At 44.4% G+C, this 17,465-nt stretch overlaps 1 protein-coding gene across 1 annotated transcript; it reads left to right on the top strand.

Annotated features, from left to right (window-relative positions):
• Nucleotides 1-2,682: 2,682 nt before the first annotated feature.
• LOC107278066 (chalcone synthase 1) lies at nt 2,683-14,999 on the top strand (the record flags this gene model as incomplete). The annotated part of the gene is made up of 3 exons (XM_015790505.2): nt 2,683-2,718; nt 10,903-11,095; nt 13,842-14,999. Coding segments are annotated over 3 exons (1,230 nt in total), but the record flags the coding sequence as incomplete, so codon positions are not given.
• Between the last annotated feature and the right edge of the window lie 2,466 nt (nt 15,000-17,465).

Below are 17,465 nucleotides of genomic sequence, written 5' to 3'. Positions count from 1 at the left end.
AGATTTAATATACACAAAATGATCTAAAATTGACTTTTTTTTAATATGTCACCGGGGGGTGAAATGCCCACCTGAAAATAATATATATATATATATATATATATATATATATATATATATATATATATATATATATATATATATATATATATACACGTCAAACAGACTTAGACAGGGCAAAGCAATAACTGCGCAAGGGCAGGCAACAGAGAGAATACACGGGGAAATACAAGGAAAGAGAAACACAAGGGCAACAGAACCACCCTAAACACACATTGATGTTTTCCATCAACAAGATCACATAGCCAAACACCCAAACCTAATGCTAGCTCCCTAGCTTGACACCATCTACTCCACAAGCAACCTAGAAACACCAAGAGTTGAGAAATACCGGGAGGCATTCTACCACGCACACCGGCTCGGCTTTTGGAGATCAAAGGTTGTGGTTGTCGAAGACCACCCGCGTAAGCCATCAAGAGTCAGATTTCATCGTATTGCAGATTTAGATCAATGACCACCAACGTCCTTCGGGAGAAGGAAACCCCAAAGGAGGGAGAGCCATTGAAGGTTGCGGAAAAGGCTGCCCGCATCAAATAATCTTCAATCCAGCATTATCAAGTTGCTAGCCAATTTAACGCCCACCAACGTCTCCCGGGGGAAGGAAGCCCCAAAAGAGGGCGAGACACTGAACGTATGCTGTCAAGGACAACCAAGTAAAGGAGATGAAGACTAGACATGAAGCCAGACAAAAGAGATGTGGTGAAAGGTAGCAATCCTATTAGTGGAGGGGAACATCAACGACAATGGTGGAGTCAAAAATCGCCAAGGAAGCCCGGGAAACAAACCAACTTGTAGACCCAAACTATCAATCACACGAGCATGCCAGAGAGAGTAGATTGAAGAAAGAGGGCCAAGGAACCGCATACTCATGATATATGGTGGATCAAGGGAAGGTTATTTAGGCCGGACAAGGAACAACGACCGAAATTAACACCAACCATGAGATGAACAGGGAGAGACACAGGGGAACAAAGGAGGGGATGAGGCAAACCGAAGCTGGAGTAGGCAAAGGGAGGAGAAGAACAGGAGGAGACGAACACCGGAGTAGGCAAAGTGTCGAGGAGTGATACTGGCGGATCGGATGTGTAGAGTATTGGGGTACGTTGGAACGAGGATCTACATAGTACGACATCGAGCAGACAAAAGACAAGGATTATACTGGTTCAAGCCCCTTATCAGGTAATAGCCCTAGTCCAGTTTATATCAGATTGATGATGATGAGAACAGATTACAAAGAGAGTAGTCGAAATAGATGTTACTGATGAGATCGTAATCGAAGGATTCGACGAGATCTCCCAGCGACTTGGCTCCATGTACTCCGGCTTTGTGAAATTTGGTGGATGTGTTCGCTCTAGAATTGGATACCCTGAACCCCTCCCAGGGGGTCCCTTTTATACCGTGGATCATCTTGCCCCCCAAGAAAGGTTTGAGGATACCGGACCTGGTACGGTATAGCAGAAACTCTATCTTTTCCGAGTAGGACTTTGGAAATCACCTGACTCGAAAACATATTTTCTATAATTTGTAATGGTTTCCATGCGACATTTACGGGAACAATCCGTATATGCGAAGGTATACCTTATTGGTATATTCCATAAGTAGCAGAATAGGAGGTATGCCTTATCTGTAACCCTGACACAAAGGTAGGAGAAGAGTAAGAGGAGACGCATGTCGAAGGACAAATAGGGAGACATCAACGGATTTCCAAATGTGCGGCCTTCAACAAAGGAAGGACATCGAGAACGACATCGCCGTCACACACCAAGGAAATCCAGAGAGGGTTTTCACCCCAAGACGAAGTGGTGTAGGGATAAGCCACGCACACCACCCCGTATCCAGCAGAGCCGACAAAGGAGCAGCGGATCTGGGCGCCGCCAGCCTGTCACGCCCTGAAGTTCCCCTCCTTGCTTTAAAATTCATAAAATAAATCGTCCGAAGAAATGATTTAATTTAACCTAGAGATGAATCCCTAATTAATAAATGCAAATAATAATCGGAATCGGTATGTGGAATTTTTCTTGGATTCTACATGTCAAAATATGCTAACAGGATTTTTAGTGGAATTTTCAGAGCCCAAAAAATAATTTTAACCAATTAAAAATGAGCACGTGCAATATTTAATCCCAGGAAAATCCCTTTTCCTTTCTTCTTTTTATTTTCCCTCTTTTTCCTTTGTTGGGCCGTCAGCCCATTCTTCCCGCGCTGGCCTTCCCTCGGCTGGGCCGGCCCAAGCTGGCTCCTCCCTTCCCCCTCCGGGTCACATACAGGTGGGGCCCATCTATCGGCCCCTTCTTCCAACTCCCGCCGCCGCTCCCCAAGCCGGCGGCAACCACCACCAAAGCCGCCCGGGCCGCCGCTTCCTCCGCTCCACCTCATGCCCCCACTCCGCTCATGTCCCGCGCCCACGTCACCCGCCCACTTCCCCACTCCTCCCACTCGCGCGCGCACCCCGCAACGGCGGGATTCAAATTCGAATCCCCCTCTCTCTCCCCCACCTGCCCACGTCGTCGGCGAGAAATCCGGCCGCCCCCAGCCACGTCCGCCTCCCCTCTCCGCCTATAAAACTCTCCCCGTGTCCCCCTCTCTCGCTTTTCGCTCTCGCTGCTCTCTCTCGTGCCCTCAATCACGCCCGCGCCGCTCGCCGCTAGCGCCGCCGCCGCCACCGATCCCCGGCCGCGTGCCGCCGCCACTACAGCCGCCGCCACACCATGCAATCGCCGCTGCTAGCTACGCCGGTGCCACCCGCACCTCGTCCGCCGCACGGTTGCCGCCGCTTGCCACCGGAACCCCTTCTTCCTCGCGCGCCGGTGAGCATTCCCATTTTCCCCGCCTTCGGCCGGCATTGCCGCTCGCCATGGACATCCTCTCTCCCTCTAAATCCTCCCATTTGCTCCCCTAGGTCACTCCGGACATCGTCCACCCGCTCGTCTCGCCGTTCGCCGCTTGCCGCCGTCATCCACCGTCGCCTCTTCTCGCGTCGGTCAACCCCATGGTGAGAACTCCCTCTCCTCCCTCTTTCTCCCCTCCCTTCCTCTCTCTCTGCCGCGCCGCCCGCCGCTTTTGCCGTGCCGACGCGCCTCGGTGCCGCCGCCGCTCACCATGACCGGCCAGCCGGCTTGAAGCCAAGCCAAGCCAGCCCGCCTTCCTCCTCCCCTTTGAGCCACCGCCTGGTGGGGCCCACCCGCCAGGCCACCTCCTCCTCTTGTGCCGCTGACCCATTGGTCCCGCTTGCCGGCGCCGTCCCCTCCTTGATGACGCCAGCCCTGGGGATTTATTGCGCAATAAACAAATATGGACTTTTCTTTATTAGTAAAAACACAGATAATCTTCCAAAAATCATAACTAATTCATCCGATCTCCGATTAAGTCCATTCAAGTCTCAGTAAATACATAAAAATGTATAGAATCCAATAAAAATGGTTTTGTTTCCTGTTTCAGTAGACTTATAGCATGTTTTTCTTATGTGCTTTGTTTGTCGCGTAGATTTCGACCGTTTTGTCGATCCGCGGTTTCCCGAAGACGTTGCTGTGGTCTCATCAGTGCGCTAGCAACGCAAGTCATGCATTACAATTGATCATATTGTACCCAATTTACAAATGTCCCGCATTTTTATTAAATGTTACATTGTTTTACAATATCATGTGGAATGGGTCCTACTACTCAGCCATAGATTGTTTACCTTATGCCATTGATAACTTGGGTTTTAAAATGACTAGATGTTGGTTAAGGAAATGCTTAGCCATGCTTAGTTCAACTAGTACTCAAAGGGCAATCACATTAATGCATAGACTTTGATTATTGGCATAGCTTTGGATTTAGTTAATTAAAATACACTATATGGTGGGCTGTGGGTGCATGGTTTTGCTAGTCGTGCCCATGGCGATTAAGGACCGGTTCGCGGGATGCCCTGGAAGAACTTATCGTACTTACCACAAGCCAGCGTGGGCAACGGCTGGGCTTGTAGTGTAGCTTTCCTCTAGCCGACGTACCCAGGCAAGGGTGGGCGTGATGGAGTTGGGTCGGCCGGGGTGTCCGGTTGATCGGCTGCCGGATTCACCGTGGCACGAGAGGGGACTGCCCGCTGCCTTGCGAGGAGTGGGGGTGAAACCTGAGGTGTGGTGCGATTGGTTAGAGGGGGTTATGCGAAGGGTCCTGTCACGTCCTCTTTCCGGTATGTCGTGGTGGCATGTCGGCGCACGGAAACGTGTCGTAGGGCTGTGTCTTGTGGGTACAGTTGTACACCTCTGATCAGAGTAAAACTATTCGAATAGCCGTGCTCGCGGTTATGGGCAGTCGACTAGATTCACCGTGATTAGTCCCACCCCTAGTTAGCTTTTGAACTGGTGTAGTTCAGGTGGTTGGTTGGGCCTGTTGTAACGTAGTGTAGCGTTGGACAGTGATTGGTTTATATTGATTAATTACTACAACAGTTTTTACTGCTTTCAACTACTGCTTTTAAATGCTAGCTTTATGCTAAAGAACCTTTAGCCTCCCTTGGATATATCCTGCATCATACCTTTTCTTCCGGTATGACTTGCTGAGTACAGTGGGTAGTACTCAGTCTTGCTCTCTTTTCCCCCACACCAGAGTTGAAGTTCTTCTCAGTTGGAGCTGTCTCGTTGAGGTTGGTTTCATCGCTGCCGTCAAGGATTGCCTGTGGAGTGGAGTCGCCCCGCTGCAGAAGTCAAGCTTTCAAGTCTACCTTGTTTTACTTTTTCCGCTGCATTTGTAATCTTTTATATTTTTGTAAGACGTGGATCTGTATGTCAACAATTGTCGTTTGTGTACCCTGGCTGGTCCTGGACAGGGGTTTAATACACATTCAGCTTAGAAATTCTGGTTCGTGAATTTCTGGGCGTGACACAGCCCTGCGGCATGGCCAGTGCCGACCAAAGGTACGGTGGCAGAAGTCGAGGCAAACACCACCGCTGCAGCTCTCCTTCCGTCATGCCCCGCCGCTTGCGCTCCGCGTCGCCGCTCACCGCCGCGCACGCGCTGCCCTGCGCCGCCTAGACTCGCTGTCGTTGCCCGCCGCCGCCCCGCCGCAGTGCACTACGCCGTCACCCGTCGCGTCTCGCGGCCAGATCTAGCCGTGGGAGCATGAGATCCGGCCTCAGCGAAGCCGGAGTCACTGCCTTCCGCCGGCGAGTGCCCCGCGGCGACCGGCTCGTCGCGCGTGACCCCGCCTCCCTCGCGCCAAAGGCGGTGTGCGCGGCGCCACGTTTTGGCCCCATCGCCGCCATCCTGGCACCCCACACGGTTGTCTGGCGGCGGCGAGGCAGAGAGAGGATGGAGTGTGGGCGGCGGCGGCGGCTAGGGTTTGCCCCTGAGCTGCCCGCGCGAGGGGCGACGCGAGGGATAGTTGCCCTTGTGTGCGCTTGTGTTTTCGAGTTGCCAAATTGACTAAATTTTTAGCTGTGACATTGGTCCATTTATATTTCTAGAGCTATCTTAAAGGTACAAACCAAAATTGTGAATAGGGTCCATGCATAAACTATCTATATATCCTAAACATTCCGATCATATCCTAAATGCTATCTAGGATGTTTGTATAACGCATCGCTGGGTCCGTCAACAAATTTTTGAACTGTAAACTTCAGTGAACAAAACTTCCGATCATGCAGCCTCTTCAATATATCTAACGTGGCTGACACGTACGCTATAACTAATGGGCTCACACGTCAACCACCCATATGAGAAGGCGGTATGTCATCCTGTCCACTCGGATTGTCCCATTCCAACCTCGAGGGCAGATTGGGAGGATATAGCTAGCTTGACTCACAACAAAAAATCATTTCTAGGTTTAAATATGGATATGTATATTTAAATCTAGAAGTGAGTAATTTTTTTTTGAACGGAGGAAGTGCTACCCTGCAACAAGCAGTCCATTTTGTGATCGCCGTGGCTTTGTGAACCTGTGGTAGTGTGGCGGCAGGCATGAGTCTGTAGCTTGTGTAGCAACCTTGAGACTGCGACGGAGGCTGTTGGGTTTCGTTGAATCGGCGGGGAAGCACGACTGGTGGTGAAATTATGGGTGTATAATACTATCCATTAAACTTAAATTTGATGTATACAAATATTACGCACATACAATTTTTAATAAAATTTTAGTGAGATTAAAGAATTGTGGTATTGTATGTGTAGTGGTATATGCGCGTGTGTCTCTGGTATGTAATAAATTAAAATAAAAAAACATAATGACTTTATGCATCAGTGGGTGACCGCCCTACGTGCGAGGCCACGACGTCACTCGTTCGTACCTCATGAGGCAGCAGCGGTGACACTAACGGTAGTTTGTTTTTTTTCCCTAGTTTTTTTTTTAGAACTGTTCTTTCTCTAGGTTATCACTGCCACTTGCCTAAACTGGTAGCGAAGCCATTTTATTATCTACTGGTGATATAGACCTTTTTGTTTTTAAAAATAAGGTCCATAAACATGAATGAAAGAAATTATTTTAAATATATTACTTTTATGTTTGATGATGTTGATTTTTGGACATGTGTGATAATGGCTTTGTGCATCCTTGGACGACCGGTCCGTGTGCGAGGCCACGACATCTCTTCGTGCTATACGGCAGACGCGGTGACAGTAACGGTTTTGTTTTTACCTAGTATCTTATTATCACTGCCAAATGCATAAACAGGTAACAAAGCCATTTTATTATTTAGTGGACCTATTTCTTCTTTAAAATGGAGCCATAAACGTGAATTAAAGAAACCAATATTTTTTTAATTTTTGATGACGTTATCTTCTATACGTAAGTTTGACTATTCATCTTATTACACAAAATATATAATTATCATTTATTTTGTTTGTGGTTTATTTTTTCATTATGCCAGTTGAAAAACCCACATATATAGGTACCGGTTTCCCAACCGACATCCCCAAAGCGGCACCAATGAGGAGAAATGATTGGTGCCAGTGTCTAGGAACTGGCACCTATAAGGTCCAACAAATCAAAAAAATATCCCGCTCGATGTATCGGTTCGATTTTATCCCACAGTATCTCATCAAAGAACAATTCATCGATATCTTCATTCATCAACATCCCATCCAATAAGAACAAACAACCATACTCCGAGATCGAGATTGAAAGATACCCAAGAACATCAATGAACAAAATTAAGCACATGAGAATTTCAAGCACACGAGACTCCGGATCTGGAAGACTTGGAAAGCTCTGAGGCCATCGGGAGGGAGGGAGGGCGCCACCGGCAGCGACAATGTGTGGGGAGGTCGCTAGCCGCCCCGCTGCACGCCGCCATGGGGAGGCCGCCAGCCGCTCGCCACGCGCCACCCTGGAGGGGTCTACCGGCCACCCGCACCCCCACGTGCCACCATGGGAAGGCAGCATTAACCCTACCACTGCCAGCGTCTGCCGCGACAGGCCGATCGCCCATACGCCGACTCCCCTCCCCCTCCCCGTTGCTGCCCACCGCGAGTAGTCGCTCGCCAAGATACCGACCCCGCCACCTCCGCCGTCCACCGCGACCGGCCACTCGCCCTGGCTAGATGCAGAAGGAGAATGGGGGAAGAGAGAAGGAGAGAGAGGGACAGGTGAGTGGAGGGGGCCGGGCGAGTGGATAAGGACGCATTTATCCATCCACTCGTGCGACTTTATCCACTTGATCGGTCGCGCCCCCGGTTTTCTCTCTCGATCAACTCGGCTCGTTTGATAGGTGCCGATTTTCTTAAAAAACCTGCATCTATAATATATTATATGTGTCGGTTTTTATTTAACCGGCAGCTATAATATATTAAAGGTGTCGTTTTTTTTTAAACCGACAACTATAGTATAATATAGGTGTCGATTTTTCTGTTAAACCGGCACCTATAATTACTTAAAGGTTCCCCTTTTTTGTATTTTCAGCCTGTGGAGGTGGGGAAAACACCTATAATTACCAATGAACTAGAAAAAATGCCCGTGCGTTGCAACGGGTGAGGTCTATTTTAATCTTATTATTGTTATATGGTTTAGTTAAGATGAAATTCACTGTGGGAGTTTGCTTGGATATACTGTATATATTTTTAGAAAATCATGAGCTGCAGTTAGGAATTTGATTGTCTCAAGTTAGCATGCGAGTTTTTTTAAACATATTTCTTATATGATTCCTTCTGTATTAAAAAGCCGACTCAAATACGGATTTGTATTTCTAAAAGCAAACGAACTTAAAAACCAACTCATACACGGATGACGTACCAAAATACCGGCAAAAACATCTTCAATTTTTTGCAGTGCATATTTACACATAATTTTATAAAATCACCAAATATATGTCAAAAAGTTAACGAAATAAATAAAAACAGTGGGAGTGTACTTTATTCATTGGTTGGCTGGTGTAATTTTTGTTACTCGAACCATTTGTATTGTACAAGTACTCCCTCTGTCCCATAATATAAGGGATTTTGTCTTTTTACTTGTACTGTTTGACCGTTCGTCTTATTTAAAAAAATTTAAAATTATTATTTATTTTATTTGTGACTTATTTTATTATCCAAAATATTTTAAGTACAACTTTTCGTTTTTTATATTTACACAAATTTTTTTGAATAGAACGAGTGGTCAAACAGTACAAGCAAAAAAGTTAAAATCCCTTATAATATGGGATGAAGGGAGTAGAATGTAATAAGGTGGTCGGTGACACACACAAGTTTATTTATACTTAGTAAAATGCCCATACGTTACAACGGGACGTCTCATATGAAAATTGGAATAAAAAATGAAGCGTGGTCTGGCATAATTAAGTGTCCCATGTTATGTTGTGTCGCATGGTACGTTTGTTTCAGTTGGCAGGTTTGAACTAATTAATTAAACTGCATAAAATAAACAAGGCATTGGATTAGACTGAGCAATTTCATAAGTGAAACTGATTTGTATGAATTATCAATCAAGAAACTATTGCCTTCAAGATCTAATTTTGACCATTAATTAATTTCTGCTCCCTCCATTTTGGGTTATAAGAAAGTCAAACTATTTTAAGTTTGACTAAGTTTGTAAACAAATATAGTAATATTTATAATATTAAATTAGTTTCATCAAATCAATAATTGAATATATTTTCATAACAAATTTATATTGGGTTAAAAATGTTACTACTTTTTTTACAAATTTAGTCAAATTTAAAGCATTTTGATTTTGACCAAAGTCAAAACATCTTGCAACCTAAAACGGAGAGAGTACCATGGTACATATACATATGTAAAACCAAAAAACAGTGAAATCCAGTAAAATTATAATCATCTCCCGTGCATACATGCTCCTGATGACCGACGTGGTCAACGCGGTGATCTAACGCCCAGCGCCTCCAACACGAATTGCTCGTACACGAGAGCAAATAGTTAGAACACTTCTTAAACAACTATAGCCGGAGATTTAAAATCTTGCTTAATTTACCTGCCTGTCCTCGTTCCCATCTTCAGGGTCTATCGCTAGGTTCCTCGCTCGCCCGATGCCTCCTGCGGTTTAGCCATGGCCTTGCTCAACGTTGGACAACTGTTATAAAACCGACCCGATATATATCTCGGAAACTGAACATGGAAGAAACATCATAAAAGATTCAAACATGAAGACGACACCGAGATACGATATTTGATAATAGAGTTCAGCCGATGTCTACATCTCCCGGTTACCGATTACGGGCGCTCCTCCCTGATCCAGCATATTACAGTGTATCCGGATATCCACGACCCTCCACCGGCTAGGCCGCCGGCCTATCGTACCCACACCTATGCTACTGTCGTCTTTCGGTTACAATTGGTGTGCCCCTCTATTTAAGAGAAAGGCTAGGATAGAGTCCGACTCTTACTCTAGTTCTAACACCTATTATAACTCCAAGTTCTAAACTGTAACAGACTATATACACATATTCAACACAAACTCTAACAACAGCAATAAGAGGAACACAACGGGATAGGGCGTCGTTGGGGGTGAGCATCAATTTAATTTGCATTGGCGGCGAGCTTGTCAAGAGGAAGGTGGAGGAGAATGCGGTGGGGGAAGACGATGTTGGGGAGCGACATCGGGATATGGCGACGTTGGGGGACAACATCGGTGGCAGTGGTGGCAGAAGTCGAGAGAGGCGGCGAACCCGGCAGATAAGGAATGCGGAGATGCGTAGAGCCGAGTGCTGCACTTGGAGCCGGGGCCATCTAGCGTTTACGTCCTAGCGCTGCGCTTGGAGCCAAGCCGACAGAGCATTCTGTCGGATCATTGCGTTGTCCACGTGTTGGCCACCAGGAGTGGGTTTGCACCTGGTTACTACCTTTTTTTTTCCCCTGCGGTTTCTCTGCTTCATCTTGGAGACGGCGGGTGAAACGGAATTAATACAAAATCGCACTTGGATTCAGACGACGACATACCAAAATTTTGATTAAAAACATCTTCAATTTTTATAATAATAGAGATAGAGAAGAGATATGAAAGCATTCGCAACTTGCATTAATTTCACTTTCTTTTTGAAATCACCGAGTGTCGTATATACTACTTTTGGTCCTTGCAAAGATCGATAAGATGGTCGTAAAAGGAGGTAGTATTTGAATCACTTCCCTTCAAAACTCGCGGTTTATGGTGGTTAATCAAAGCGATTGCGTACGTACGACCAACGTACTCGACCAATTTAGTCGTGCCTAAGCTTCACCAATCACCAGAGATCTCCACGGTATAAAATTAATATTGAGATGGCACCGTACAATATAAATAGAGCCTAGTTTCAGCTTTGCCCAAATCATGAAATCAAGTAGCTCTCCCCGATCGATTGAGTACTGCACAATACTCGACCTAAGCTAAGCTAGCTAGCTCGCTTGCATTGCCAGGCGATACTCATGGCACCTGCTCATCATCAGGCAGCGGCGGCCACCACCGTCACCACTCAAGATATCCGGCGAGCACAGCGCGCCGATGGCCCGGCCACCGTGCTCGCCATCGCCACGGCTAACCCGGAGACTCGCAGATCGCAGGATGAATATGCCGACTTCTACTTCCGCGTCACCAAGAGCGAGCATCTCCCTCAGCTCAAGGAGAAGCTCGAGAGGATCTGTAAGCACGCATGCACATCGACCGTATACGTTAATTTGTTCCTGCCGTTTCCAACCATTTTTTCGCCCATCTTATTATTTGAAACGTAACAACACTATAAAAAAAAAGATTTTTGTGGACCTCGGCATTCTTCTGCAAGCGGACCAAATGTAAAAAGAACGTAGGCCATCTCAGGGCCACAGACCGTCTAGCTGTGAAAGCCTAATTCTACAGGCTATTACTTAAGAAAACCATAAAAAAAAGTTCTATTAATATTTTCACTGGCGATTTTCCTAAGGTACCACCTATAAATTCTTTCAAAAAAAAGGTATGACCTATAAAAATAGAATGATTTATAGGTGATTATTTTAAGAAAATAAGGTATGTAAAAATCAATTTATTTGGACGGTTACCACCCATAAAAATAGGAGCGAACCTATTTCAAGAGAAAATACTACCTTTGTCCTAGAATATTAAAAGTTTTAAGGTTGAACACGGTCATTAAGAAAGTGGATAGAATTTAATGGAGGGAGGTTGTTATTGGTTGAGAAATAGAGGTAGGTGAAAAAATTAAATGGTGGAAAGTTGTGATTGGTTCGAAAGAGAATGTTGGTGAAGAAGTTGTTATACTTGGGACAGATTCTGAATGTTAGAAGTTGTTATATTTTTAGACGGATGGTGTATCTTTTTTACATGAAGTCAGATGATGAAAAATTTTATATGAAATTATAGCTCTCGATGAAACTTTACAGTTGAAAGTTTTTTTTATTTGCGATCATTGAGGGGCCAAAATATGTGTTAAAGCTCTTAAATCTATTTTTTAAAATGTTTTCTTATTTTTTTAAACAACCTTAGATGTAGACAAGTTCTATATTAACACTGTAGAGCTCTACGCAATGTACAACTTTATACTAGAAAGGTTTGATATTTAGATCATTTTGGTGTCTTAAAAAGTATAGTCATTACAAGCTCTTGTATCTATTTTGGGATTCTTTACAAAGTTCAAACTTTGAAAATTTCTTGCAAATTCGCAAGCCCCATCAAGGTAAAATATTCATATATGTGTGTGTGAGAGAGAGAGATCATTGTAGTATTTCCTTTAATATGACATAATTAGAATTTTCTTAGAATATTTCTTATATATAGTGATTCACTAATATCAGGTTGTATAACATATCGAATCATAGTCTACGTAAGTAAATAATCATATTGAAAGAAATATTTTAAGAAGATGGGCCTTGCCATATTAAATAAAATATTGTAAGTCTCATATAAAACTTTGATTCACCTTAATTAAAGCTAAAATTAGTTCTCTATAATTTTTTAAATTTAGTCATTATCAAAGAATAAAGAAAAAGTTTTTGCAGGACAAAATCTTAAAGAACCACCAATAAAATGATTTTTATAGGTGTACTTTTTAAATAGTCATAGGCAGTTCTCACCAAAAAAAATTCCTATAAATATCAACTATTGCAGACGGTTTCTTATAAAATTGGACCTTAAATATGGGACTATCACTGGAATATGAAAAAAAAATCATAATACTTTTTATATGAAGTCGGATGATGACAAACTTTACGGATATTGTAGCTCTCAGTGAGATCTATAACTTGTAGTGGAACCTGTTTTCATTTGAGATTGTTTATTAAGGGTCCAAATATTCATTTGAAAGAAAAAAAATGACATTTTGAGTTTTTCAAATAAACTCGGATAGAGAGATATGCTCTATATCAAAGTTGTATAGCTTATCACGATCTACATATTTAATTTAGTTGATGAGTTCTCCAATTGATGTCATTTAATTAATGTATAAAATATGTGTTAAAAGTTTTAGAGCGGTACAGAGTTAAAGAATAGCATCCAACCCATAGTCAACCCATTATAGTGTATATCTTAGGGGCAAGATTGTTGTATCTGCACAAGAAAATGCCATTATTAACAGATTCCTTTGCTAACTTCTGGAGCAAGTCCTCAATTAATACACAACAATGTTTTTTTGGTATCAATAATTGTGGGGAATCTAAAAATTGTGACAGACCCTCGAAGAATTCTATGCCAATTCATACTCTCTGATCTTCCTTTGATGACATGAATAGATATTTCTATGATAGACTTGATCTAGTAGGTGAGGACAGTGATAAGAGTGGTTATCTTGCCATTTTATAACTGACGCAACTATAATTTAATCAATTAAAATGATTTAGAAAATTATATTCCCATAGATCATAAATATTTGATATTTAGGATATAATTCGATCAAATCGTTGAAACTTAGCCCATAAAATTCTAGTATATTATAATAAGGTGATAAAATTTAATACCTTTATTTTTAAAATATATGGTGCTCTTAACTTTTGGATATGTCATTTGATCATTTGTATTATTTATAAACTATGTAAATATTATTTATTTTAATTCTATTTGTTTCATCATAAAATGTTTTTTAACCATGACTTATCTTTTTACGTATTTGTAGTATTTCTTTAAAAAAAGATGAAGAATCAAATACCTGTGTTCGAAAGTCAATAATATCATACAAGAGTACTTAAAATCAGAGAGAGTAATAAGCTCAAGGTATTATAATTGTATTTTTCAAGAAATATCAATGTGTGTGCATGACTATGTATTTTATAATGGTATTGAGATATTATTGATGGCTAAAAGTTTCAATTGAATTTATAAACGTTAAATATTTATGATTTGAGCCAGTGTTGGAGGAATTTGCGTGCTTATATTATATAATTAATATGGTTGATATATGTTACAGGTAAGAAATCCGGCATCGAAAATCGGTACACGTACGTGAACGACGAGGTCATGAAGGCCCATCCAGAGTTCTCCGATCGCAAGCTTCCATCCCTCGATGCGAGGGTAGAGATCGCTTCCAACGCCGTGCCGGAGCTCGCCGCGGCCGCCGCGTCGATGGCCATCGCAGAATGGGGGCGCCCGGCCACCGACATCACCCACCTCATTTTCAGCACATACTCTGACTTGAAGGCCCCGAGCAGCGACCGCCGGCTGGCGTCGCTCCTCGGGCTCCGCCATACCGTCTGCCGCACCATCCTTAGCCTCCACGGCTGCTACGGCGGCTGCAGGGCACTCCAGCTCGCCAAGGAACTCGCCGAGAACAACCGCGGTGCGCGCGTCCTCGTCGCCTGCTCCGAGATCAGCCTCATCGCGTTCTACGGCCCGGAGGAGGGCTACACAGACACAGACACCTTGGTTGCCCATGCGCTGTTCGGCGACGGCTCGGGCGCCGTCATCGTCGGCGCCGACCCGGTCGACGCCGTGGAGCGCCCGCTGTTCGAGATGGCATTCGCGTCGCAGACCACCGTCCCCGACAGCGAGGGCGCCATCACAGTCCAGCACAAGAAGGGCGGTATGGAGTACCACATCGCCAGAGGCTTGCCGGAGATGCTCGCCGGCAACATCAAGCGGTGCCTGGCCGACGCGTTCGGCGCCATCGGCGTCGCCGCCAGGTGGAAGGACCTCTTCTGGGCCGTCCACCCTGGCGGCCGCAGGATCCTGGACCTCATCGAGGAGGCGCTCGGGCTGGACAACGGCGCCATGGCGGCGAGCCGGCAGGTGCTGCGCGAGTACGGCAACATGAGCGGCACCACGGTGATCTTCGTGCTCAACGAGCTGCGCCGCCGGTTCGCCGCCGACGGCGCCGAGGGCGCCGACTGGGGCGCGTTGATGGCGTTCGGGCCGGGGATCACCGCCGAGACGATCTTGCTCCGCGTCGCAAGTGGCCTCAAGGGAAATTAATTAATTAGTAATAATTACCTGCTTGCTTAATTATACTGCACTGCGTTCCATTGGAAGGTAAGTAATAAAGAGTGTCGAGTCCTATATATGACTGCCTTTGTATTAGGTCATGGACACATTTAGGGCATCAAGTTTAAGGGGATTAGCAACTACTAAAAGGAGGTTTTCGAACTTATTCTAGTGTTTTGAATGGGACCATGGCCCTAAAAAGTTTGGATTGTGTACTCTAGTATGTTTTTTTAAAGTATGGTCATGTCATTTATATCTTAATTAGGATATTGTAATCTCAAAAAATAAATAAAGATCTTTGTGTGCAGTTACACCATGTCTTTCAATGAGATTTCACGTTTCATAATTGAATTTAAAATAAAAGGCACAAATGCTTTTCTGAATTGAATTTGAAATAAAAGGCACAAACGTGGTAGTTGGTAAATGAAATGCTTCTGATAATCAGATAAAAATTATGTTCAATTACAATTGGTACTTTGCTAACTCAAATCAATTGTGAACAAGGTAAGGGCTCCTTTTAAAAAACAGAGGAATATGAAAAACATAGAATTTTTATAAAAATAGTGTAAAATAGGGGATTACAAAAACTTGAATTTGATTAATTTTGCAAAAGTTTGGAGCTTACTAAGTTTTCTCCAAAATCTACATGCAATAAGCCATTTCATAGGAATTGTAAAGTTTCAATACTTTGCATCAAAGGGTCCAATAGAAAAATTTTCTATATACGATTTGAATCCTATGAATTTCTTTCATAAATCCTTTAAATCAAATGAGCCTAATATTTTGTTTTAGTTTTGGTTGGGGGGCGCCAAGCTCATGCTATAGTGCAACACTTGAGCGACACCTGAGGGTTCCAATGTCAAGCCACTATAATGAACCCTCCCACATCTCTATCTACTACTACTTAAAAAATAAGAGGTGCTTCCATCGTCCGTCAAAAAAACCAGGTGAAAAAAAACCGGAACGAATCCGATTCATCAACGCGGTAAAAGAAAAATCGGGAAAAAAAAAGAATATGTCCGATTCCACAAAAATAGGAAACAAACTCCCATCTGTTATACTAAGTCCTATTCGGTTAGCATCACCAGGAGAACCGACACCATTCACAGAGAGAGAGAAAGAGACGACGCCGCCACCTCTCCCGCCCCCGTCGGACCGCAGCCGCCTCCATGCCGCCGAATCTGGCGGAGGCGAGGTCCGGCCCGCCGCCCCTCCCACCCCCGCCGGGCTGCAGCTGCCTCCACACCGCCGGATCTGGCGGAGGCGAGGCCCGACCGGCGTTCCATGACGTCCGCCACCACCACCACTGCCGCACCTCCCCACCATGCAGAGAGAGAGAGAGAGAAAGAGACGACGCCGCTGCCTCTCCTGCCCTCGCCGGACCACAGCCGCTTCCATGCCGCCAGATCTGGCGGAGGCGAGGTCCGGCCCGCCGCCCCTCCCGCTCCCGCCGGGCCGCAGCCGCCTCCACGCCGCCGTTGTTCGGGGAGAGGGCGCCGCGCCGTTGGTTGTGGGGGAGGGCGCCGCCGCCGCCGCTCGGGGGCGCGGAGGGGAGGGCGGCGATGTGAGATGGGAGGGAGGGAAATGGGCTAGGGTTTCGGCGGCTGAGGAGAAGGAGGGGTTTTGTTTCCCCGATATCGACGCTCGGCCGTCCGATCAAAACCCTAAAGATCGGACGATCGGTGTCGTCCAGGCCGAAATCAGCCCAAGAGGGATCGAGAGTGAGGCCACTTTTCTGGCCCAAGCCCAGGTTGTGGCCTGGGGAGGGGAAGTGCACTTGCGCGTGCACAAAAGGCCGTGGACCGACCGGCAAGGGCCGGAAATAAGTCTATTTTAGGTCCCTCAGGCCCAAAAAAAGAGAATAAGTTCATTTTTAGTGCGCATTTTTTCAGAAGCATTACAATTATAAGTTATTGAATGTGTTTATTTCGAAGCAAACCTAAAAGGAAGTATTTTCTTTCTTTTTCCAAGTAAATAATTGTTAAATGACGTTTGTATTAATAAAATTAACAATTAAGCTCTGAAAAATTCAAATATAATTTCAAAGAGCGTAACTAATCATGGAGAATTTAAAAAAAATTAAATTTAACCATGTCATTTTATTTCTCACACTTGCTTTACTTGTAAATTTATTTAATTATACACATACCTACTTAAAAATACCAAATATTTCAGTGAATTTGTATTTTAATTAATTGCATATTTTTCTAAACTGTACGCTTCACATTGTAACACACAGGCACTTTTGCTAGACCAAACAACACTTTTGGTCAATATACACACTCCGTAATCACCCGGTGCAACGCACGGGCACTTTTGCTAGTACTTAAAAAATAAAAAAAATAAGAGGTGCTTCCATCGTACGTCAAAAAAACCAGACAAAAAAACCAAATCTGTCCGATAAAAAAACCGGGTGGAAAAAAGGAAAAAAACCAAACATGTCCGATCAAAAAAGGTGAAAAAAGAAAAACCGGGCAAAAAAACCAAATCTATCCGATCCAGAAAAAACCAGGTGAAAAAAAGAAAAAAAAACAAACCTGTCCGATTGGCGAAAAAAGGGGGAAAAATCGGATCTATAAAAACGAATCCAACTCCTTCGACGTTGTAAAAAGAA

This window comes from Oryza sativa, chromosome 7, assembly GCF_034140825.1.
Source record: "Oryza sativa Japonica Group chromosome 7, ASM3414082v1".
Taxonomy (NCBI): domain Eukaryota; kingdom Viridiplantae; phylum Streptophyta; class Magnoliopsida; order Poales; family Poaceae; genus Oryza; species Oryza sativa.
The sequence above is the reverse complement of the archived record's forward strand: the minus strand, read 5'-3'. Positions and strand labels throughout refer to the sequence as shown.